Source organism: Microcebus murinus, chromosome 12 (genome assembly GCF_040939455.1).
Source record: "Microcebus murinus isolate Inina chromosome 12, M.murinus_Inina_mat1.0, whole genome shotgun sequence".
Classification (NCBI taxonomy): domain Eukaryota; kingdom Metazoa; phylum Chordata; class Mammalia; order Primates; family Cheirogaleidae; genus Microcebus; species Microcebus murinus.
The window spans coordinates 61652355-61676975 of record NC_134115.1 but is presented as its reverse complement, the minus strand read 5'-3'; the positions used below and the strand labels follow the sequence as shown (position 1 = coordinate 61676975).

At 38.7% G+C, this 24621-nt stretch overlaps 1 protein-coding gene across 6 annotated transcripts; it reads left to right on the top strand.

The window, feature by feature from the left end:
* Window positions 1–3910: 3910 nt before the first annotated feature.
* On the top strand, window positions 3911–23067 carry HEMGN (hemogen). 6 transcript variants are annotated; one of them, XM_076008861.1, is made up of 6 exons: window positions 3911–4247; window positions 6624–6729; window positions 13109–13241; window positions 14997–15090; window positions 18969–20197; window positions 22374–23067. In XM_076008861.1, the coding sequence occupies exons 3-6, from the start codon at window positions 13163–13165 to the stop codon at window positions 22469–22471; spliced, it is 1500 nt and encodes a 499-aa protein (XP_075864976.1). In that variant the 5' UTR covers window positions 3911–4247; window positions 6624–6729; window positions 13109–13162; the 3' UTR covers window positions 22472–23067. The 6 variants fall into 6 exon arrangements, with proteins under 6 accessions (XP_075864976.1, XP_012624495.2, XP_012624496.2 ...); XM_012769041.3 differs by lacking the exon at window positions 6624–6729; XM_012769042.2 differs by lacking the exon at window positions 3911–4247 and having other exon boundaries at window positions 6624–6702.
* Window positions 23068–24621: the final 1554 nt, after the last annotated feature.

The following is a 24621-nucleotide window of genomic DNA, read 5'->3' as shown; positions in this document are numbered from 1 at the left end:
AGGGACTACGCCAGGAGAGACAAGACAGGCGAGGGTCGCCAGGGGAGCAAAGCAGGAAGGATCCTGTGAAGCAGGATCTGGAGATGCTCTGTGGACTCTGGGCTGTGCTGTCCAACATGGCACCCACTCGCTACATGTGGCTATTTACCTTTAAAGGAAAGTAAAATAAAATTTAAAAAATTCAGTCCTTCAGTCACATTAGCCATATTTCAAGTGCTTCAATAGCCATATGTGTCTAGTGGCTACTGAATTGGACAATACAGAAGGCCATTTCTATTGTTACAGAAAGTTCTGTTGCACAGTGCTGTTCTAGAGCCTTCTGGGTATACTTCTAGGAAAGGACCAACCAGGTAGGATATCATTTTATGGTGGTTATTTTTCCTTTGCTTTCCTTCAAGACCCAGCTCAAATACCAAGTCTTCCGGGAATCTGTCCTTATGCTTGGTGTGTGGTTGTATCCTATAGGCAGCAGATCATTCTGAGTGATGCAGTCCTTATGGTAACACGTGGATCTAGACAGGACTTAATACAGAGATCCTAGCACAGCTATGTGTCAATCCTTAATCTTCTTCTGCCTCGGGAAGGCTTCTTCCTTGACAAAGCAACTAGTTTTGACCTATCGTCCACAAACATTACACAGGCCATCTTGGCCAGTCAGTCAAGAAGGTAAAGTCAAAGTCTGATTTGCTGGATGCAAGATATCTTGTCATCTTACCTGTGGGCCCTCACTAAATTTTCAGTATGCCTTCTTTCTATTTTAATTTCCTGTTCCAGAAGCTCTTAGAATTTTTAATAAGATCTATCAATTCTACCTTCTACATCTCTCTAGGATCTGTCCCTTCCTTCAATACCCTCAGATCATTTTTCATCTCTCTCCTTTTCCACCCATCCCCCATACTGCCACCCAAGTGCTGTAAGATCCTTATCTGCCCATGACACGCTCCTCCCTAAAACCCTTCAGTGGTCTCTATGACATCATACAGGCCAGGCTCCTTGGACCCCACTACCTCTCCTGTTTCAGGTCTTTTCACTTCCTGATGTGTAACATACACTCCAGGCTCAATGACTACTGTGCCCAGAACAAGATGCCTTTCACATCTCTGTGCCATTGTCCTTGCAGCTCCTTCAATCTGCAGTGCGTCCCCTCCCTTTATTGCCTGGTGAATTTCTACATCCCTTAAGATCCAGTTTAGACCTTATCTCTTTTGAGAAGCGTCCCCTGAGCCTGATCCCTCAGAGAGATTTAAGTGATCCGTCAGCTGTGCCCAGACACTGCAGGCTTTGGTCATATCCTATCCTGAGTATGACACTCATGAGTCTGTTTCTCCCACTAAACTGTGAGGTCTCAAGGGCAGGCAGCACATCTGACTCATCTCTGACCCCCCAGTGGCTGGCACAGGACCTGACTCATAATAAACACTTACTAAATGCCCAGTAGAATGCACAACAATCTGTGCCATTATGAGGTTCTACTGTGACTTAGAACGAAGAGTCTGAGAATCCTCTGTGCGGCTCATTGTTGCCGTGCTCCGTGGGGTTCACCGACACTGATAGAGGCCTAGGGACAAGTGGCCTGGTGGTCGAGAATGTGGGGAAAAGTGAGAGGCCTGCAGCTGTTCCCATTGAAAGCCTCACTGTCTGCTGGCTGTTACCCTGGCAGACGGTGTGGCTGCACAAGCCCATTCCTTGTTTTTCATGAAAACACACAGGACCCCTTGAAGAATGCTCTTACAGGGACCCATCTGTGGCCAACTCTATGGGGGAGAATTATGGGCAAGGGGAGAAACCTGGTAGTAGAATGGAGAGGATGAAACTACTACTCTTACATAGCAAGTGGTATGTCCCTGGCTATGGAATGCAAGAGCTAATAACAGTACCTGTATATAGTATTTTATTTTTATTTATTTTTATTTATTTATTTTTTTATTTTGGGACCCATCTGCAGGATATGTATAGTATTTTAAACTGTGCACCATACCTTAGTGGTTAGCAAGACATTTCTACTAATAGCATCTTCTTCAGCCCATTATCTACCCCGAGAGGCAGGCAAGGCAGGGCTGAGGTTGTTTGTAGATAAGGAAACTAATATCCAGAGAGGTAAAGTGACTTGCCCAAGGTCACACACATTGTAAGCAAAGGCCCATAAAAGCAAAGTCACTTTCCCAGCATCATGAAGTAACAATCAGAAATATAACAAATGGGGGTTATTTTTAAAATCTTTGCTGGGGTTTCTTGTTAATAAAACACTTACAATCAGGAACAATTTCCAGTAACTTGAGTCTGTAGAGGATTTTTAGGCATCTCTTGGTAAATTCAACTAGATGACATTAAATATTTCTTCCAGCTATGAAATTCTATGAAATTTAGTGTTCACTGTTTCCCAGGTTCATGTAACTCCAGAAATTATCAGCTTTCAAGTAATTTCCAAAACAAATATCTCTCCAGTCCAGCCCAGCATCCCTGTCTGGCTTACTAAAGAGTCTCAAGCCTGTTATTTATTCACTCTATCATCTACTCATACATCTATTCTTTCTATTCATTCTATCCTCTAGAACATGGCAGTCCTATTACTTGACCAATCATTCATTTCCTCTATCAGAGATAACCAGGATTTAAAGCTAGAGGAGTAATTACTATATAAGACTAGAAAGCAGAACTGTCATCAGGCATTATTGAGACCATAATTTAATTCCCATTAAAGGGGAATTATATTGACTGGATTCATGAAGGTTCACTCTATTCCTTTCTTCTCAGAGACATAAGTAAATGCATTTGATTGTCATATTTGGTAGTGGGATATGAAGGGAGTTTTTGATAGGTCGGTGTAGGTGCATGATTTTCTAGAAAGCACAGTTTGCCTTGTTTGGATGGACAAGATCTATCAGACAGGATTGTCCTCAGCATCCCTGCATGAGAACAAAGTACTGTACATCCATGTGAACTGGGTACAAACAGAAGTTAATAGCCGCTCAGTGGAAACAGATACCCCACTATCTCCTGACCAGACTCTGTCCACTACACCACACACTTTTTGGGGCAATAATTGCTCCTATTAGTTAGTGTTCCCTGAGAAGTTAAAAAGTAGGATATCATTAAAATGATTTCATTTTCATTAAGAAGTCCAAGGCCCTTCAGATAGAATAATTATGGGTAATTCTCGGTGTTGCTAGCAGCCTTTGAGGATGACTATTCTGTCTGGGTTTGTTTTCATTTCTCTCTTGATTACCAAGAACATTGTGACATTTAAACAAGAATAAGATGTGCTTCTTGCTGATGGAGGGACCCTCATTACAAAGTTCTGGGCCATGCCTGCCACCTTCTCTCCTTCCAGCAGAGCAGCAGACCTTGCTGTGTGACTCCCACACAGGTGGCCACCAAGGCTGAGCTGAGTGATGCTGGCTGCTTTAGAATGAGATGAGTGCACCATCCATAAAGGGTGACGATATAGAACATAAAGAAGCACAGAGGAGGTCTTCATCCTCACATTGAATTTGCTCAGGATATATGCTGATAAAATCAGATCAGATCAGATCCTCAACTCTGTCAGAGAAACTCACAGATGCTTAGGAGAATGCCAGGCAAGAAAGACCTGGCAATACATTTCCTGCCTGCTAAAGTAACTCCTTCTTTTCTCTCCTCAACCTGGCTAAAAATATAACCAAAGTGTCACTAAATAATAACAAAATACAAAAAAGCCTAACATTTGTTGAGCAGCTTGTGACAGAATATCAATTAGCTAAGTGTTTGGTATGCAAACATCCCCAGAGCTAGCTCACCCAGAGGAGGACTTGGCGGGAGGGGCAACAGATGGTGTAGGGAATGAGGGAGCAAGGCTGGCCGCCTCCAGGGGGAAGCGCTGGAGCCAGCGCTCGTGACCTAATTGATAGGTCAGAATGGTGCAATTGCCATTTATGTCCATCAGATGGCAGTAGTTCTAGCCAGAGGCACCTGTACTGCAATTGGTTGAGGCAACAACTATTGGCTGAATGTATACCACGTACCAAGTCCTCTGGCAGACACCAGGAGCTGAACCATTTGGAAGGCCGCAATGCCAGCAGTGGTCCCTTTTGGGCAGGGACTGATCTACACTCTAAACTCCAAGTCAGGGAATAGAATCTACTGGAAACAGGGTGTTGAAGTTTCCAAACAAATGAGGCTACATCTAGTACTGCCAGGAAAGCTACAACTCCAAGAGGTGAAGAATTAGCTAAAATAGGAGAGGCTAGTATTCAACTACAGACCTTGTGGTAAGTAGCTGATATGAATAACAGTAGGTCAGTGACCGGCCAGGGAGTAAGTTGGGTCTTATGCTCTGTCCCTTCTGAATATAAACCAGCCACTGCAAAGGGCAGTTGGGTTTTAGTATACATTTGGACATGATCTAGAAGTTCTGTGAAAGGAAAGGAATTACATAGGCCAGCATTTCCTAAGATGTGGTATGCATACCATTTGGGACAGTGCTGATAATTTTAGATAAACATTATTTATTTTAATGTGTCTAATAAGAAATATAACTTATTATACCATAAACCTGTGATATTGTTATCACATAAACAGGTGATATTGTTGGTTTTCCATTTATAATGGTGATATAAATTTTTCATTTTAACTACTTTAGTACAAATGAGTTTATTTGAAGAAAAATATTAAGTAAATAATAGCACAGGAGAATGTTAATATAAGAACATGACAAAAATCACAAAGATGGAGCAAAAATCACAAAGATGAAGTGTAAACAATTGGAAAGTTTGGGAACTACTTCATTAACCCAGGAGATGAGGTGGACCGACTTAAAGACAAATGAGTTTGGAATGCCACACAGGGAAGGGAAAACAGTAGAACTGCCAGAGAATCTGGATTCCAGTTCCAACTGTCACCAAGCCTGTGTGACACTGGCTTCTCTCTGAGTCTCCATTTCCTTATCTGTAAAATAACTCTGATGCCTGCTTAGCTTTATTATTTGGTGGTTCTGTTTTGCTTTCGACTATTGAGATTATGAGCAATCATGGTAACAGCCAGCGCATTAAGGTCCGCTTTGTGGCAGGCACTGTGATGGATGCTCTCCGTAAGTCATCATTCTTAATTCTCACAACAGCCTTAAAGGGTAGGTATTATAATGCCCATTCTATGTATGATAGAGTTGGGGCTGGAAGATGTTAGGAAACTTACCCAAGGTCAAACAGGGCTTGATATGAGTTAACTTAGATCTGACCCCAGAGCCCTGTGTTTTTTCCCCTGAGCTTTGCCGTGTCCTAGTAGTTAATTCCTATTCACCCTTCAAAACTAAGCTCAAGAACATCTCTTTCAGGAAGGCATCTTTGACTGCATCCCTCCATCTTGCTCAGATGTCTCTCCTCTGTGTTCCCATACTTTTCTACATATGTCTTGAGTTGCCTTTGTATCCCCCGCATAGTTCTGGGCACAGAGTAGGTAGTCAACAGACGACGGCAGAACAAGGGAGAGCACGAAGGAAAGGGAGAAAGGGAAGAAAGGAGAGGGAAGGAATTACAAAAGAAAATGTATTGCTACCTTATTTTCCTAAATACTAAAGAAGTAGAGTTGAGAGGAAGGTGGTTAAGCACATGGCTGCTAGATCCAAACCACCCAGCCTTGCTACTTACTAGGGGGTGTGACTTAGGGCACAGGTTCGATGCCTGTGCTTCAGTTGCTTCCTCTATAAAATAGGGATGGCAGTGATAATTACCTTAAAGGATGTTGTAAAGACTCAATGAATTATTGTATGTAAAGTGCTTAGAACAGCACCTGGGATATGGTAAACAAGTAAATAATAAGTATTGGCTATTATTATTATTTCTGTGAAATAAAAGTGAAAAAACACTATTATAAAGTGAAAAAAGTATGTAAAACTATTATATACCTGTGGAACTTCTTCATTTTCCCAACTCTACTTATTGACTGATGCCAGGGTCATTCTGAGGCAGTTATGAATAAAGAGAATTATAGCCATAGGATGAACAATGCAATATCCTCATCTTTCCAATCCCATGGTAGCAGCATTAAACATTCCATCTCTACTCTCAGAACATTTAGAAATATTCATGGTAACATTATCATACTGTATTATATTCTAAGTGCAGATTTAGCTGTTGTCTGTCACCCTCAATTAGACTGTGAATTCCTTGAAGGAAAGGAGTCCTGTTTGGTTACTCTGTCTCCAATTCTTAGCAAAGGGTTTGGCATGAAATAAATGCCCCATAAATGTTTGTGGAATAAATACGACAGAAAAGATGTGTATACATGAACAATAAAATAAAAAATATTATGTGATATTTACCATAAAATAGGCTCAAATCAAGTGTGAGTATAGCTCAGAAAGGAGATACCACATCTAGGTAGGAAAAAGCAGTAGAACAGAATGGTTAAATCTTTGAACTTTAGAGTCAGACTTGGTTTTAAGCCCCAACTCTGCCACTTTTGAGCTTATGTGACCTAGGGATATAACCTAACCACTTTAAACAACAGTTTCCTTATCAGTAAAGTGGGAATAATATTAATCAGAATAATTAAATGAGATAATGCTTATAAAGTGTCAGCTACCCATTATGAGTTTGCAGAGTGGTTAATGTCTCATCATGTTGCTATGATCATCATCATCATCAAAGGCTTTGTGATGCTGGCACCCAATATCTGGATGAGCAAACACAGAGCAGAGCACTCAACAACCAGATGTTATGAAGAAAGGTACTGTGAGTGTTAAAAAGATTCAAGGTAACACAAAGAGGGCACGTGGCACTATTTAATTGGAACATTGGATAGTTTCAGCAAAGTAATGGGAGAGAACATTGCGAAATTGGCCTTAAAGCCAGACTGTGAAATTTAGTCTTTATTCTGCATATAATACTGAGACTTTACAGGATCCTAAATAGGGTAGTGACTAGTTCAGAGCCAGATGTACGGGAATGTTCTGGTCATTTGTGCAGGATGGACTAGGGAGCCTGAGGGGTAATGGAAGCAGATTGGTCACTTAGGAAGCTTTTCCAATGCTTCCAATGAGAAGCTGAGGCCCCCTCTGGGATGGGTGTGTGGAAAAGGAAAAAAGGGGATGGGATCAACATGTGGGAAACACTGGGAAGAATGAACTGGCAAAGCTGCATCCAGCTGGGTGCAAGAGACAAAGTGAAGAGGCAGAGTGAAAGATAATTCTGAAGGTTTAGAACTACTTGGCTAGGAGCATGGTACTACTGTCCTAACAGAAATAAAGCACCGGGGAGCCTATTTTTAGGGGAAGATAAATTTGCTTTTAGTTATGCTAAGCTTGAGGTGCAGTGGGATATCCAGGTAATGAATGATAACCCAGAAACACATGAAAATGTGATCTTAGAACTTGGACGTATGTATTTAGAAGATATCTGCATAGAGGTAGTAGCTAAAATATACACTTGGAGCAGCTGTCTTAGGGTTAGAGTATAAAGTCAAAAGGATCAGGGACTCTTGGAAAGTATTTTCCAGATCTAGGAGAGAGAAAGAGAAGCCTGAGAACAAGGATGAGGAGGTGGGAGAAAAGGGGGAAGAACACACCATCACAGAAGCCAAGAGCAAAGCGAGTTTCAAGGATAGAAGTGTCCTGAACTGCAGAGAGGTCACAAAGAAATAACTGAGAAGGGACCACTGGGTTTGGTCATTAGGAACCATTGATGACTTATGAGAGAATAATATGTGAAAGAAAAAACTAGACTGCAGATGCAAAGGAAGGAGTAGTGTGTGTGTGGGGGGAAAGGAGGTATTGAGAATACATTATTGGTTCAAGAAGTTTGGGAGTGAAAGGACAGAGATATGCAGTGGTGCAAGGTGGGAGTGGAATTGTTCTTCCCCAGATAAATGACCACTCACCAATGTCTATGCAGAGATACTTATTGATCTATATTTTAAGAGAAGGCACCATTGGTTAGAGGAGGCTAGAGGAGAGCCTTCAGAACAAACTAGATTGAAAGTCAGGCTACAGCCCTCCTAAAGTTATAGGACATATTATCTGTCTGTGTACAGTGGCATCTGTTTGGGCAGACAGAACTCATTTATCATGCATCAGCAGGCTGAGAGAGGCAAACAAGAAACTTTCCTTCCTCACTTAGGAAAATAAAATATGATCCATTCTTTGAAAAGTATCCAAAAGCTTTGAAAAAAAGTCTTTTAGCAAGGAAGGAATGCTAAGACAAGTAAGCATACAATGTCTTCCCTTCCTTGACTTTTCCACTAAAATATATTTTAGCAAAGTGTCCAGGTGCATCATTAGAATACTCTGATAACACCGTTAATACTGCCCAAGTGAATGGGACTTACATCTGCTCAGTGTTTTTCATTTTATAAAAAGCTCTCATGATCTCTTTTATGCTCATAGAACTCCCATGAGGTATTTCTTTTCTCTATTTTACAAGGGAAGAAACTGAGGATCAGAAAGAATTAAGTGATTTACCCCGGATTATCCAGCCAGCAAATGGCAGAGCCCTATACCCCTTGCTTTTCCAGTACGTGCTTTCAAATACCATTCACGTGGTCTTTACAGCACACTCTCGCTGTGGTACGACAAACCAAAGTGGAGCAGGACTCTCATTTCCCTGGTTTGGGAGGCTCTATAATTCTATCAAGATAGCCTAAAATGATGTTAGCTTTGGGGGACTTTGGGGCATGGCCTGAGCTGTCTTTCCTGTGCTCCCTTTTCACCCCCATCATAAAGGGCCTGAGTGCAGAAGTTCTTTAGCAGTGTGTTTCCTTCCCTCCTACGTTTGCCTGCTTCAATCAGGCCTCTGAAAGGCATGGACAAGGCCTAATCCAGTTGGCCAGGAGGCAGGAAAGCACTCTCTCCTTTGATACCTAGTTTGTTGTAGTAGTAGGAAGAGGGTCTTGGAAGCTGAGGGCCCAGGTTCTAGGCTCAAACCACCAGTGTAGCTCTGTGGCCTTAGTTATATCATTCAATACATTGCGCACCACTTTCTTGATCTGGAAAATGAGTATAATAAATGGATAAAATGAGGATCCTGCTGCAAGGATCCAGTGAAGCACTTGTGAAAGTAGGGCCCTGTGCTGAGTTTAATTTTCTACTGTAGTTGTCCTGAAATTCTTAATAATTCTTAATGATTTTTTCATTTTACAGTAGACCCCAGAAAATTGTATATCTGATTTTACCTGTATTCCCTTGGCCAAATCACTTAACCTCTCTGGGCTCCAGGGTTTATAATTAATTGATTTGAATTGTTAGGAAATCAATTATCTTTTTTTTTCTCCCCACGTGACCCCCTCAGGACAATTCTCAATCTTTCCTCTACTTTGCTTTTAGCAAAATTTGACACAGTTGTTCAGTCCCTCCTTGAAACATTTTTTTTCCTCCTGGATTCCAGGACACTGTACTTCTCTGGTTTTCCTCTGCCTCCCAGGCTGCTCCTTTGCTGTTTTCTCCCTAGTCTGCTAGCACATCCAGAACTAAACCCCCGATTGTCTCCTCCAAGCCTGCTCTTCCCGGTCCTCCTCATCTGTTAATGCCAACTCCATCCATCCAGTTGCTCACACCAAACCTTTATCTTTGCTATATCTTGCACCCCATACACAACTTATAAATTGGTCTAGAATCTGACCACCACTTCACCACCTCCATCATCCAATCCTTGATTGTTTCTCATGTGGATCATTACAATATCCTTCTGATTATTCTCCTTGCTTCCAACTCCTCCGCTGTCCCATATAGTAGCCAGAATAACTCCCCCCTCCTTTTTTTTTTGAGACAGAGTCTTGCTCTGTTGCCTAGAGTGCAGCGGCATCATCATAGCTCACTGCAGCCTCCAACTCCTGGGCTCAAGGGATCCTTCTGCATCAGTCTCGCAAGTAGCTAGGACTACAGGCATGCGCCACCATGCCCAGCTAATTTTTGTATTTTTTGTAGAGACAGGGTCTTGCTATGTTGCCCAGGCTGGTCTTGAACTCCTGGGCTCAAGCGATCCTCCCACCTCAGCCTCCCAAAGTGCTAGGATTATAGGAGTGATCCACCTCACCTGGTCCTTAAACACATAAGTCAGATTGCATCATTCCTTTGTTCAAAACGATGCCACGACTATCCATCTCACCCAGAGCAGAAATCCTGCAAGGGGCAATGGGCTTCCTCTCTGAACCCACCTCCCTGTCACACCCCCTCTTCACGCCATTTGCTGGTGCCCCGCTGCCTGGAATGACCTTCCACATGTCAGCATGGGACATCTAGCCCCTCACCTCCTTTGGTTCTGCCCACCTGTCATCCTATCAGACGAGCCTTCCCTGACCACACTTTTTATAACAGCAGCCAGCATCAATCTCACCCTGACTCCCCATCCTATTATTTCTGGCTCAGTTTTCTCTAAAGCAGTTATCACCATCTGACATATTATTTTATTGCTTATTGTTTATCTCTCCCCATTAAATGCAGGCTTCATAAAGGCAGGGACTTTGGCCTTTAACTACTATATGTCCAGCACATAGGACAGGGCTGGGCACAGAATGAATGACAGCGGAAAGAGCTCTGGACAGATGAAGGTATTACTAAGTCGCAGCAGCATCAACCCTTCCCAGGCTGCATGGCCACGCATCTGGGCTTGCATGCAGGGAGCGAGGGCTGTTATGGGGGCTCCTGCGGGCCAGGCCTCCCAGTATATCATACTGTGGGGACAGAAAGGTGAATCAGGAGCCATAACTGCCTGCCCTTTAAGAGTTTGTGGCCCAGAAGGAGGTTTTGGGTATATATGAAAATAACTCTAGAACAAGGCAGCATTTGTTAAAAAATATCTGGCCTTAATGCCTAAAGTCTCACATTCTGGTAACTAGAGTTTTCTAGAGAAAAGAGAAAAGCCATGAAATATGGCCTGTAAACTTACTGTATGGCTATTTCTGTCTAAAATTCCCGCTCTGGCCTGTTTATCACGCCAGAGACACCTTGCCTGACTTCCAATCTAGTTTGCTCCAAAGTGTCTCTGCTGGCCCCCTCCACCCAGTATTGCCCTCAATATACTGTTATCTTGAGATCCCGTCCTCTTAAAGTCCCTCCACACTCTGCTTCTAGATACAGAGAACATGGGGCAAGGCGGAATCAACTTAGGAAGGTTGTCACAGGATATAAAAAAATCTAAATATTATTTCCTTACAGTAAAGGTATATACCCTCTCACCTCGTGAGCCTACAGGACACAGACCTCAGGGACTACACTGTCCATCTCTGTAGCCTGACAGCCTTGCTCACTACGTGGCACAGAGTGTGCATTCAGTAACATGTGCTGAATTGGTGAACTGAAGTTGTAAGCTCTGAGTAGGGATAACTCTATTGAAGAAGTACCTCTGCATCCTCTGAAGGTGTTATTAATTATTAATAATAATTAATATTAATTACAATAATATTATTGTAATATATTAACAACAATATTATTAATAATAATTAATATAACACCTCCTCTGAAGGTGTTATTAATTAATTATTAATAAAAGCAGCTAATATTTACTAAGCAAGTTCAATATGCTAGGCACATATAAAAGGCCTTAAATGGCCAGAATGATTCTATAGGGTTATTTTATTAAACTATCATAATATAAGAAATGACCTAACTAGTATGAATCAAAACATATCAAATAAAGGGACCAATATTTAAAATGCCAGTTTAAATTATAAAACATTATTTTATCATTTTTAAAGTTACCCCAATTTGAGTTCTTTAAACCTCATATCTGAAAATATAAAATTTTCAAGAGATAAACTATAAAGAATGCCTGCCATTCCATGCAGGATTCCTTTGACAATCCTGAGGTTATCTGAATTTTTAGATATAGAGATTTACTTAAGAGAAAGACTGGGGAACTGAGAAAGGTAAAGCTAAGCTTTAAGAACTGGTAATTAAAAACCAAGTTCAATTTTAGTGGCAGGTGCTTGGGTGTTTTATCAGTCTCAATACTTTTCAGTGTGTTTGAAAACCGTTTATCTCATACATTCACACCACACGTACATTTTCATACCTAGGCAAATCAAGCATAAAAAAAAGACCCATCTCATAATCCGCAAAAGGTGCTTTTGGCAATAAGAAAGGAAATATTGAGCAGTTAAATCCTTCCCCTCCTCGGTTCTCAGTTTCTGCGTATATAAAATAGGGGGAGGAACTAATGGTTTTGGGCTCTTCCAGTTCTAATGCCTTAAGACTCTATGGAAGTAGGGAACTCCTATTCACGTTTTATCAGTCTTTATAAAAGATTCCCTTAAGATTTTGTTTCTTTAGTGCATTTAAACTATGATTTGGTTTACCAAAATCTGGTTACTACACTTTAATTATTAATAAAAGCAGCTAATATTTACTAAGCAAGTTCAATATGCTAGGCACATATAAAAGGCCTTAAATGGATTATCTGACTTAATCATCCCAGTAGCCTTATGAAGTAGATACCAGTATTGTCCCCATGATATAGATAGGTAAACTGGCTCCAAAGCCATCTAACTTGCCTAAGGTCACTGACTTAGGGAATGGTCACACTGCACTATTACCTAACAACATAAACACCAAGACTTTACATTATGTTGCAACAGATTAAGGTGAAAAATAAGCCACATACAGGAAAACAATGTAAGATTAATTTCACATATGTATAGCACACTTCCTAATTTCCACATCCATTATTTTCACTTTCACAAGAACTGTATGAAGGAGGCAAAACAGGAATTATTTACCCATTTTGCAAATGAGGAAACAGAGTCACAGAAAAAGAAGGTGACTTGCCCTGGGCCACTGAGCTGGCTGGAGCTTAGACACAGTGTTCTTTCTACACAAGGTCATCTCCATCTGAAAAAAGAAACATTGGATCCACATATTTCCTGGCATATAGACCCAATGACTGCTGAACCGGAGGCTGTGCCCTCCCAGTCTGTGGCCCGGGGGGGCTCCCCGTATAAACCAATATGCTAGAGGTTGCTAGCACCAGCCATTTCCCCTACTCACACCTGTGCAGTGTGATAAAGAAAATAGAATTAGCCTGCGGTTGTGGTCCAACCAGATAAAATTTTTAGGCGGGAAGTCAAGTGACAGGCAAACTTGCGTGTGTGGTTTTTTTTTTTTTTTTTTTTTTAAGTGTTAGTTGTTTTTGATATTTTAAAAAAGCGTTTAGGCTGCTTGTGGAAGTCAGACCAAATAGCAGGAAGGCATTGCAGCAAGATGGATTTGGGAAAGGACAAATCTCATGTGAAGTACCGTCAGACATCTGATCCTCATCAAGAAGAGAACCATACTCCAGGTAATGAAAGAGACCTTAGGAGGTGGTGGCTGTTGGGAAGAGTTGGGGGGCTATGATTATTTTCCTCTTCTTTATCAATCTGGCCCCAAAATAAAACAGTATAGTTGAGTAAATTCATATAACCTTAGGTGGGAAGAAGGGCTGTATAACTTCCTAAGGTGCCTTTTAGTGCTAAGATTCTAATAAGCCAGAGAAACAAAGGTAATAATGAATAAATTGTTAATAAGAAATAAACTTAAATGAAAGATAGTAAAAATACCCAATACTGGATAGTTGTGGTAAAACAAGTATACCCATACACATCTATAGTAGTGTAAATTTGGTATAACTTTTGAAAAAAGGTCTGGCCATATGTAGCAAGAACTATAATAATACTTATTCTTTGACTCACTAATCTCAGTCCTTGGATGTGGCTAAAGCAGCATTTCTCAAAGTATTTGCAGAATCCTGAGCCTTGAGTTACACTAAGACAGTGTCTTAAAATTTTCTTGTTCCATGGATCTCATTGGCATTCTGATGAACCCCTTCTTTGAATAAAGAATTTTAAATATGTAAAATTAAATACATAGGACTACAAAGTAAACAGATACAATTATCAACCTTAAAAATAGTGCTATAGTAACATATGTGCTTATTTGTAGATGTATTAAATAACAAGACCCAGTGGTGGGTCTAATGATCATTGTATCAAATCAAATAAATCATATCCAATAAATGACACTTTAAGGTATCTGCAATGACTGTAATGGATGTGACAAAGTCACACACTGCTTAAATTACTATGCTTTGATACCTACATTCATAATTGAAGGAAATGGTAATTTTAATTACAGATTGGTAAAAATAAAGCTATAATTTTTTTCCCCATCAAGAACCCGTGTCATAAGAACAAAAGGTATAACGGTCCACGGGGAATGCTCTCTCTTTGGAGGTCCCAGTGCAGATCTGCATCCCACCACAGGCTCTAAGAGGTTCTACACCAAACACCCATTAACTTTTCTCAAATTCAAATGGCAGTAGAACCTTTTTTGATAATACCCTTAATTTTCCAAAGAACAAAGAAATACGATCCTAAGGGAAAAAAATCCAAAAGAAAAAATATAAAGCTGTATGCAATGAATATGTTTATTATAAATTGATGTACAAAAATAACTGGCAACAACCTAAATGCTCAACACAGGTACAGTGACTGGGTAAATGAGAATACATCAACTAGATTAAGTATCATATCATCATTAAAATTATAATTATGAAAACTATCTCATGGAAAATAGTTCTGATATAATGTTAGGTTAAAAAAAGATAAAATTGTGATACCCTATATTACAACTTTGTATAACATAGGGACTCCATGGAAATGAGGAATAAAATCAAAACAAGTTAACATGTTAAAGATTATAGAACATGGCTGAGTTTTTCCATTATCTGTACAACATATAAAAAATATTTTAAAGGAATTAGTAGGTTGGTAGCACACTTACGTGCAAATAAATATTATGGACCTTCTCATTCAAAAATGTTTACTGAATGTCTGCTCCCAGGCTTTCTCTAGGGATACAAGGGTTATAAGAATAAACGAGATATAGTCCTTGTCCTCAAAAAGCTGGGAGAAAAATCTAGCACAGGGATTCTGCCACTTGGCTGTAGGATCCTTTTACTGATAAATGGCATAGTTCATCAATTTCTCTAATAACTTTCATTTTGTTTTTATTTTTTTTATTTTTTTTTTTTATAACTTTCATTTTGATCCTACAGAAGTCACTGGACGTTGGAGGTTGCGAAACAGAGAACAACTCAGAAAAAGAACAGCTGAATCACAAGGAAATCAGACTTCACAATGGCACTTTGGGTATGGTATCATCACAAGGGAAAAGGAACTAATATTTATTGTGCATATGTTATATGTCAAGTAGTGCTGGCACTTTACACACTGGATTTTATCTTTCCAACAATTCTGTAAATTGGGCATCATTATCCCTATTCTACCAAAAAAGGAAACAAAATCTCCAATGGGTTAAATCTATTGCTTAAAGTCACATAGCTATTATTAAGTGGTGGGAACAGAATTTTATCCCTAATCTCTTTTAATTCAAGCAGCTGGCAACTGAATTATATTGTAGAGAAGCCTGGCATTGAGCTACTGTGGTAATATAAACATACAAGCATTTTGTTGTTGGGAGTGGGAAACATCACTGAGAGCTTCCAAGATTGTTCTTGGAGCTTCCTGTTAGTAAAATCCTTACTGAATGGGTGTGATTAACTCTCCATGAAGTATACCAAAATGTCTTTAAATGAGTAACAGAGTTTGGGAATTTCTAAATCTCCAAAGTCACCTGCATGTAAACTCAGGCAGGGAGTATGAACATGATTATATGTTAGGCAGCATCTAATTACATCCATTTAGAATATGACTGTGACAAGTGGAGACTTGCTTGTTTGGAAAAGGGAGCCCAAAGAGCCAAAAGCACGGCATCCACCTAAGCCCACATTTCTCAGTCCACTGTTGACACTGGCAGGATAATTCTTTGTTGTGGGAGGCTGTCCTGTGCATTGTTGTTGCTTTGTAGCATTTTCTGGCCTCTAGCTGCTAATGGCACCTCCTTCCCCAGTTGTGACAACCAAAACGTCTTCAGACATTGTCGAATGTCTTCTGGGATAGGGTTGGGGAGAGGTAGGCCAAATCACCCCCACTGATTTATGCAAAGCGCTCTTCCTAAGAAAGGGCATTTCCCAGTCCTCCACCTCCCACTACGGACTGAGTACTGTCTGTTCTGCTACAACAGATGTTTCTAGAACACCAATTAGCTCACATATGATTGGTAAATAGGAGAATGATGTGGGTATAATGTGGGAGTTGGGTGGTTCATGATTTTTCCTAGTTAAAAAAAGGCCAGGATAGTGGCAATGGAATTTAAACCTATAAAGAAAAAAAGCCTCAGCGTGGCTGCTGTAGAGACAGGATCCTTTCCAGCCCGCATCCAGGGTTCCCTCCCCAGAGAGGCACACCACCAGCCTGGCAGAGCTCTCCACCATGTGGCAGCTGCAGCACTGCCTCCTGTGCTCAACTTCATGGCAGCCCTGCTGGCTCAGAGCTCAGGTCTCAGGGTTTCACCTGAGAACCTGAAGTGACACTGTTGCTTTTTTGTATTTTTACTATTCCCTGAGGCAGCCTCTAGCCACTGCAAGCTGCCTGTCTGTACCATCTCCCCTGGTATCAATTATTGTTTTTGCTAGTGTTAAAAGGTTGCATAGGTTTTGAATTGTTTCTCCCAAGCCTATTCTCTCCCCTCCCCTTCCCGCCTGTAACCACAGTTACTATTTCATGCATGATTTTGCAGAAAGTGAGTTTTTTTCAGGAATACATATATCATTTTATAGCAGAAACTTTGTATTTGGGTCCTGTGGCAGGTGACTGTTGAAGATTATCCAGTTAGTTCCCTGAATTCCATACCCACTAAGCAACCTTTGATGATTACTTGGCTTCCCAAGTACTTACCTACAGAGAGAGTGTGTTTGTTTGCCAGCCCAGGTATTCTCTGCTGTGAGACTTGTATTTCTCACTGTTAATTTAAAAACTGGTCTTAAGGTTTATACATCAGTCTCTTTAAGCCTGGTTGAGGAGCTGATAAATGGAGCTAGTCTCAGTGTGCTGAGCAGAACTGGCTTTCCAGCTTGCTGGGCTCAGGGGACAAGGCTGAGAATTCACTGAAGTAATCGACACCTCACTAAGCCTCTTGGCAGCTGGCTGGACTTGCTCTGGTGACATAGCTCTATACGTCTGAGGGCCATGTCCTCTTTTCTCACTGAAACATGCTGTACACGGTGAAACCTTAGTAGTTTCAGAGTGAAGCAGCAGAATGTATGGTGATCAGTCCAGCCATTAATGCCAGAATGACTAAATTGGAAGCCTGTCTGTTCTACTTCCTAGGTATTGACCTTGGGCAAGTTACTCAACTTCTCTGTGCCTCAGTTTTGTCATCTGCAAAATGGAGATAAGAGTATCTATCTCCTAGGTTTATGTAAAGATTATATGAGATAACAGAATAAATAAATTACTTACAACAATGCCTGACATTTAGGAAGCACTATAGGTGTTTACTATATTAATACTAGAGTACTAATTTGTATTTGAATAATTCATTCATGTAAGTTATTATATGTAATTCTTATAACCACCACATGAAGTTGGGCACATATTATCTACCCCATTTTACCAATAAGGAAACCAAGGTACAGAGCATTTAAATGACTTTCCCACAATCATAATAGAGTATAGACTAAAGTTTAGGCCACATAGATGTTTTTCTATCTTTTGAAAAACTACCAGGGAAGATATGAACCACTATTATTACTCAGATCTCCTCATATAGAGATCTAAATCACAAATTATTTAAGTTTTAATATCTTGTAAAAAATAATTATTTACTAAAGAATTAAGATATACCATCTTTTTTTTAATCGGACAACTTTATAATTATCTTGTCCTTGGTTATGTGGAATAAGAGTTAAAAATGCTGAGGTGCCATAATCATCATCTGTAGATTCCCTTTTTTAAAATATGATTTTTAATATTCATTTTTGACTGTCCTATGACATATATAGCTTTTCAATATTGACTTCACTGTGTTTGATGAGGTAATCTTTTAAAAACTGTTTTATTATGGAAATTTTCAAACACATATAAAGTAGAATGGGGTTTACATTTTTAAATGTGCAAGGAACCGTGAGCACTATAAAGATAGAAAAAACACTGGTTTTATCTTGAAAGAATGTCTATTTTACTAAAAGAAATATGGTTTCTTCAGAAATAACTACAGTATGAGGCAACCTGTGTTTCACCTTTTGCGTGATACTCACGGAGCGCTAAGCAGGGGGAGTATTTCAGGCCTGTGGTCTGTTAGAGAAGGCTCCATGCAATGGGTAGCATGAAACAGAATTTCAGTAGGTTTAGAAAAATGATGAAATGCTTATTTATAGTACTTCCCTCTACCCCTCCAGCCCATCTGTATTAGCCATCTGTATTTGGTTATATTTGCAGTGCTTAACAATTTGTCATTGGCTGTAATTTCCATGCATATCCTTTCATCTTTAATCTATTTATGAGAAGTAGGTATAATATGGCCACTCATGCCTTTCCACCAGGCTTCTTAACTTCCAGAAATGTTTTTGCAGATTTTGACCCAGCTTACAGTATACTTCATTTGATGTGTACTGTAGTAACTTAGCATTCTTTCCACAAAACATCGTATTTGATAAGCATCATCCACCTGCAGCCTGCACAGATGAGGAGCCGTGCCTGGATTGCAGATCTAGAAATGCAACTGTTCAGTTTACCTGGGGCTAGCGAGGCTAACTCACACAGACTAAACTTAGACTAGTATATAAATAAGAATGCCAATCTATTAATTTATAATAGGAAATATTAATTTTCTATAACCAAACTTTAAGTATATGCTATCAAATACACACACATTACATTCACCAAGAAGACTCCCAGTGAGCAAGACATCAAAGACAAAACATACTGGGGAGACATTCCCTCTCCTAAGAATTCAGAATATCTAGCACTGCTCCTTAATTTTACAAACAAGGAGACTGAGGATCAGAAAGATTAAGTGACTTGTTCAAGGTTGTGCAATAAGGCAGTTGTGGACCTGGAACTGTTATTACAAGCATTTATATGAATTCTGTAGCACCATTGCTGACACTAATTTTCTGTTCTCTCAGCAGAGAACAGAAAAAACGCAAGTTGCAGAGAACAGGAAAAGGAAATCAAAGAGGCAGAAAGAGACAACAAAATACAGAACTGAAGGTGGAACCTCAGTCACAAATAGAAAAGGAAGTTATGGAACAAGCACTGGCACCTACAGAGAAAGAAACCGAGCTACCTGGGAGTGTGAGTGAAGCTCTTCCTTCAGTAGCCTCCCCGCAAAAAGTTGTGCCCAAGCAACATTTTTCTGAAACACATCAAGAAAGCATTATAAATCAGGAAAATTCTTCTGAGTACCAAGAAGTAGTAGTACAAAACCATTCTTCTGAAACATGCGAGCAAATGGCTGAACCTGAAAACCACACTCCTAAAATGTGTCAAGAAATAGCTATACATGAAGACCATACTCTCAAAATGTGCCAGGATACAGCTAAACCTGAAGGCCTCACTCCTAAAATGAGTCAAGAAATAACTGTACTTCAAGACCATTCTCTCGAAATGGGCCAGGATGCAGCTAAACCTGAAGACCACACTCCTAAAATGAGTCAAGAAATAACTGTGCTTCAAGACCATTCTCTCAAAATGTGCCAGGATACAGCTATACCTGAAGACTACACTCCTAAAATGTGCCAAGAAACAGCTGTACCCAAAGCTCTTCCTTGTACAACCTCTGATGCCATATCTGACCTGGAGGGATGCTCTCCTGAAGCATACCCCAAAGCAGATGTGCCTACAACTCCTGACATGTACCAAAACCCAGGTGAACTGGAGCAATACAATGCTGAATCAGTTCAAGAAACAGCTGAGAATGAAGATTTCTTTCCCAAAACACAAGAAATAGCTGTGCCCAAAGACCTTTCTACAAAAACATACCCAGAAACAGTTGAATCTGAATACTCTTCTCATGAAACATATAAAGAAATTACTGTGCCTGCAGCCCCCTCTCATAAAACAATCCAAGAAACACCTCAGCCTGAAGAATATTCACCTGAAACATATCAAGAAACCCCTGGACCTGGAAAATATTCACCTAAAATATACCAAGAAACATCTGGGCTCCAAGTATGTTCACCTGAAATAAACCAAGAAACACTGGGGCCTGAAAACCTCTCTACTAAGATGTATGAAAATAAGGTCGTGCCTAAAGAATGCTTTCCAGAACCATACCAAGAAATCAGTGGGCCCCAAGGCCAGGATCCTAAAGTACACCAGAAAGATGCTAACGACGTCTATTCTTTTCCTCAAGGTAAGGACTATGGATAGCACCAAGGTAGGTATATCTGAGTCGTGATTTACAACCTTCTTTGAAAATCATAGGTTATCTCAACAAGTACTATGAATACCATCGGCTAGTTTCAAGTAATAAATATTTTTCATACAACCAACATCTGTCTTGGCATATTTCCAAATAATTTAAGAAAATAATTGAAATGCAAGAATATACAGTAGGTACTTGTACATACTCTCCATTTTGAGAAGCTATAGTCAGTGAAATGAATTATGTGCAAAATAATTTAAAGGAAATAAGTCTAGATTAACAAGAAGGCTCGATGGATGAAGTTTTTCTCATACATTTAATTTTCCTGATAAACTAAAGGCAAGTAAATTTATAGTACAAGGTACTGATGGAGTTATGAAGGTGTAAAATTTGATTCTCTTACTAGGGAACTCATTCTTGTAGGATTTATCAGGTTTACCAAAAAAATTTCTATTTCTGTATTTGTTCCTAAAAGCATTTTGTTAAGCATAGCATTTTTTCATATCTGTCTGAAAGAAGTGGATGACCTTTCTTTAATTTGACTCACCTTCAGAAACATACCTGAGAACCTCAATTCTTTGTACAATAGACAGTATAAGAAATGGGCTGAGTCTATCAGACCATCGTTATCCCCAGGAAACTGTTTTCTAAAGAAATCCCTTTGGTAGTTTCTTTGCTTCTTCTCCTAAAAGATACGTGCATCAAAACATGGTGTTAGTTAGCTTCCAAGTAATATATATTTTGAGGAACTACTTTAAAGAAATGAATTACTATATAAAGCAGACATATGAAGCACTGCTTGCCCTGACCAAGTACTCTGCTGGAAAAGTAGCTCTAATCAACACAGCATCTGGATTCCTAACAGTTTTATTCTACACCCAGAAAAGGAGATATGGGCAATTAATTTATGCTCATTTTATTTTTGATTTTGTCTTACCAAACAAATGGGAATGTCTGTATTTTGCTGATTATAAAAGTAATAAATGTTCATAATAATAAATTAAAGCAATATGTAAGTGGATGTAGAGTAAAAATCCCCTATAATATTATCTCCTATCTCCAATCTCTGATGTTAAGGTTGTTTTAACAAATGCGATAACACTATACATCCTATTATGTAACTTTTTCCCACATATATAAAATAGCCACCTTATATCTTTTGTAAAAACTGTATAGCATTGTGCTATATGTATGTACGACAATTTATTCAACCAATCCCTATAACGATGAACACTTATGTTATTGTCAAGTTTTATGACAATGTTCAATGTACATCATTGGGGGTAACATTTATGTAGCTGATATTTATTTGTCACTTTTCTATGTGCCAGATACTGCATTAAATCTTTTATGTGAATTATTTTATTCAATGTTAAAAAACCTACTGGAAAAATAATATCCCCACTTTATGTATAAGGAAACTAGTCACTGGAAGCTTAAATTTGCCTGATTATTTCCTTTGGCTTGATCCCTAGAAGTCAAATTGATGGGTCAAAGGTACCCCCATTTAAAGTTTGGATACATTCAGTCAGACCAACCCCCAGAAATGTAGCAATTCACCCAAGACAAGTGCCTTTTCCCCACACCCTTGCTAGCACTGTACACGATAACATTTTAAAAACCTTTGCCTATCTGCTAGTTTAAAAAATAAAAACCTACCTAATTGTCTTAGTTACCCTTTTTAAATGAATACTACTGGACATCTTTTCCTGATTACTAAGAATGTGAATTTTTTTGACAATTGCCTGTTTGAATCCTTGTCCCATTTTAAATTTGTGATAGCTATCTTTTTTGATTGATTAAAAATCTCTTTAATAGTTATTAAATATTCATTTACATATATGTTATAAATATTCTTTCCAGTTTTTTATAGTTTAATTTTATATATAGTGGTTTTTGCTATATAGGATTTTAATTTTTAAGTATTCATACCTGTCAACCTTTTCCTTTATGATTTCTGATCTCTGTGTCCTGCTTAGAATCCTAAGATTATAAAAACACTATTATTTCTATAACTTTATGGTATTTTAATATTTAAATCTTTAATCCATATGAAATTTGTTGTTGTGCATGGTGTAAGGTAGAGTTTTTTTCTTCAGATGGGTAGTCAATTTTCCCAATACTACTTGTTGAATCTATTTTTGTATTTTATTTGATTTTACAGATATGAAAGAAAAACCCAAAGCAGAAGAACCAGCAACTCTGAACATTCCTCAAGAGATTTCTCCAGAAAATGATGTCTACAGTTATGTTTTGTTTTAACATTGCTCAACCATAAAGTTGTAGTCCAATGGAATATACATCATAATATTTTGTGTGATTTTTCTCAAAATATTGTAGAAATTTCTACAGTGTTCATTAATATTTTAACTTACTCTTTTCTTCCATTTATAGATGATATCTGAAAAGAGAACTAACATTTTTTTAGGCCCTATCATATAAACAATATCCTGCCTCTGTTTGTGTGTGTGTTTGTGGTGGGGAGAATAGTGGAGGGAGGAAACAAACAAGGGGGAGGACCAAATAACTGAATTTTCTCCCCGAAGAACAAACACTTATTTGGTTAATTCTTAAAAAAACAGGTAAGTGATTAAGTCTGAACACTTAACATTTTGGGGCATATATAGTTTTCTTGTAAATGTTATTCAATTATTCATGTAACAATAGCATCAACATTTTATTCAGACTTAGTTGGTTCTTTTAGTTAATTTTAGCAATTCTTATTCTGGGACTCCTTAAAGATATTTTGGAGTAATGAATGTAGTTTACTTTTGTATTTGAATTTTGGTTTATCTATTTTTACTTTTTAAATATTGTATTTGTGCAAACTGTACATTAAATCATTATTACACTCTTAACTGTGTGGATGGCATCATGTAAACACTACTAAGGTTAGATGACCTATCTAACACATAGTTCTTGCCCACCAGGAGTTTAATTTAGTCTCAGGGGGAATAAAACAGAAAACAGTGCAAAAGAAAACTAAATGCTAGTACTGTTTGAATAGTAGATACAATAGCGAGAATGCTCACTTTTTGCTAGAGTAACCTGAAAAAACTACACGAGTGGAGCCCTGAAAGATGGAGATTTGTATAGATTTATAGGATTTGTATAGATGAAGACAGCAGCAATATTGTGTATGACACAGAGAAGGGTAAGTTCAAGACATGTTCAAGAGAATTGCATGCAAACTGTAATAAATGTGGCGTGCATATGGAACAGAAGGTTTGCATGCTGAAGAGCTTGTATTATTAGAGTGTAGAGAATTCTGCATACCTAAGAAGTACATCACTTGTTAGGTGATAGGAACTAAGTAAGATTTTTGAACAATGGAGTAGCAGTTTTAGTTTCAGTGCCTTTCGCTATGATGTTCCATCTTTAGAACGTTGTTTCTATCTCAATTTCACCCACCAGAGTGGGTCAAGATTAGAGAAAGAGTAAACTGAAGTCTCAAGTTCTAATAGTGTTTCATTAAGATGAACCTTAAGAGATGTAAAGGGTCACAAAGGTGAAAGAGAGAAGTAGATGGAAAGAGGAATACAGTAAGTTAGAGGAAGCAGAAACTTGAGGTTCCCTCTTTACCTGATAGGACCCCTTCTTCCTGCCCTCTTACACCACTCCTTATATACATATGCAACCTCTGCTATCTCACCATTCTTGTTGAAACACCAGTGTGCATCTAGAATTTTTCCGGTTTTCTTCTTGGCTTTGACCCTTGAGATCATAGTTAGAATTAATTTTGGAAGAATCCATCTAGCTCTACTCTGTGCTGCCCTCCTTTTATGGTAGGTACAGTGGTTGTACTAGAAACTAGAAATAATCAGTATAACATTTCTAGTTTATAATCAGCATAATAATATAACTCTAAACAGGATGATAAAAACTTGAAATCATATTATATAATAAAAGTGCTGCAGTTCCTGTTTTCTGTAAAGAGAAATTTTACCATTAAAAGAGGTAGCAATATACTTCACTAGTGTCTTCAAGTCATCTTTGCATTTCAGTACTTGTCACACTTGGTAATTATATATTTTTTGTGTGATTGTTTGATCAAACATCTATCAGCCCCCTACCTCTTAAAACACCAGTTTTTCTGCAAATTAAAGCAAGGCCATCAATTTCAGCAATATCACCATCTAGTGGCAAGTGCAATTATTTCGGCCCAGTTTTACAATATACTATATATATATATATAATATAAAATGTATACACACACACATATATATACACACATATACACACACATATATATGTATATAGTTCAATGGCTCTCAGACTCGCTTTCCAGCTGGACATAACTGTTCCTCCTAAAACCAGAATAATGCCATACTTTTAAAAATTGTTATGTAGAAAAGACCTGCCAGAAGACACTGTGAATTTGATCAATTTTTAAAATTTGTTTAAAACCAATC

Bases quoted from the DNA above. Each gene is read 5' to 3' on its own strand.
- HEMGN (XM_012769038.2), top strand. From the start codon at position 10,480: ATGAATGACAGCGGAAAGAGCTCTGGACAGATGAAG. The intron at 10,516-13,108 runs GTATTACTAAGT...ATTTTAAAAAAG, and splicing joins AGAGCTCTGGACAGATGAAG to CGTTTAGGCTGCTTGTGGAA. The intron at 20,198-22,373 runs GTAAGGACTATG...TTGATTTTACAG, and splicing joins CGTCTATTCTTTTCCTCAAG to ATATGAAAGAAAAACCCAAA.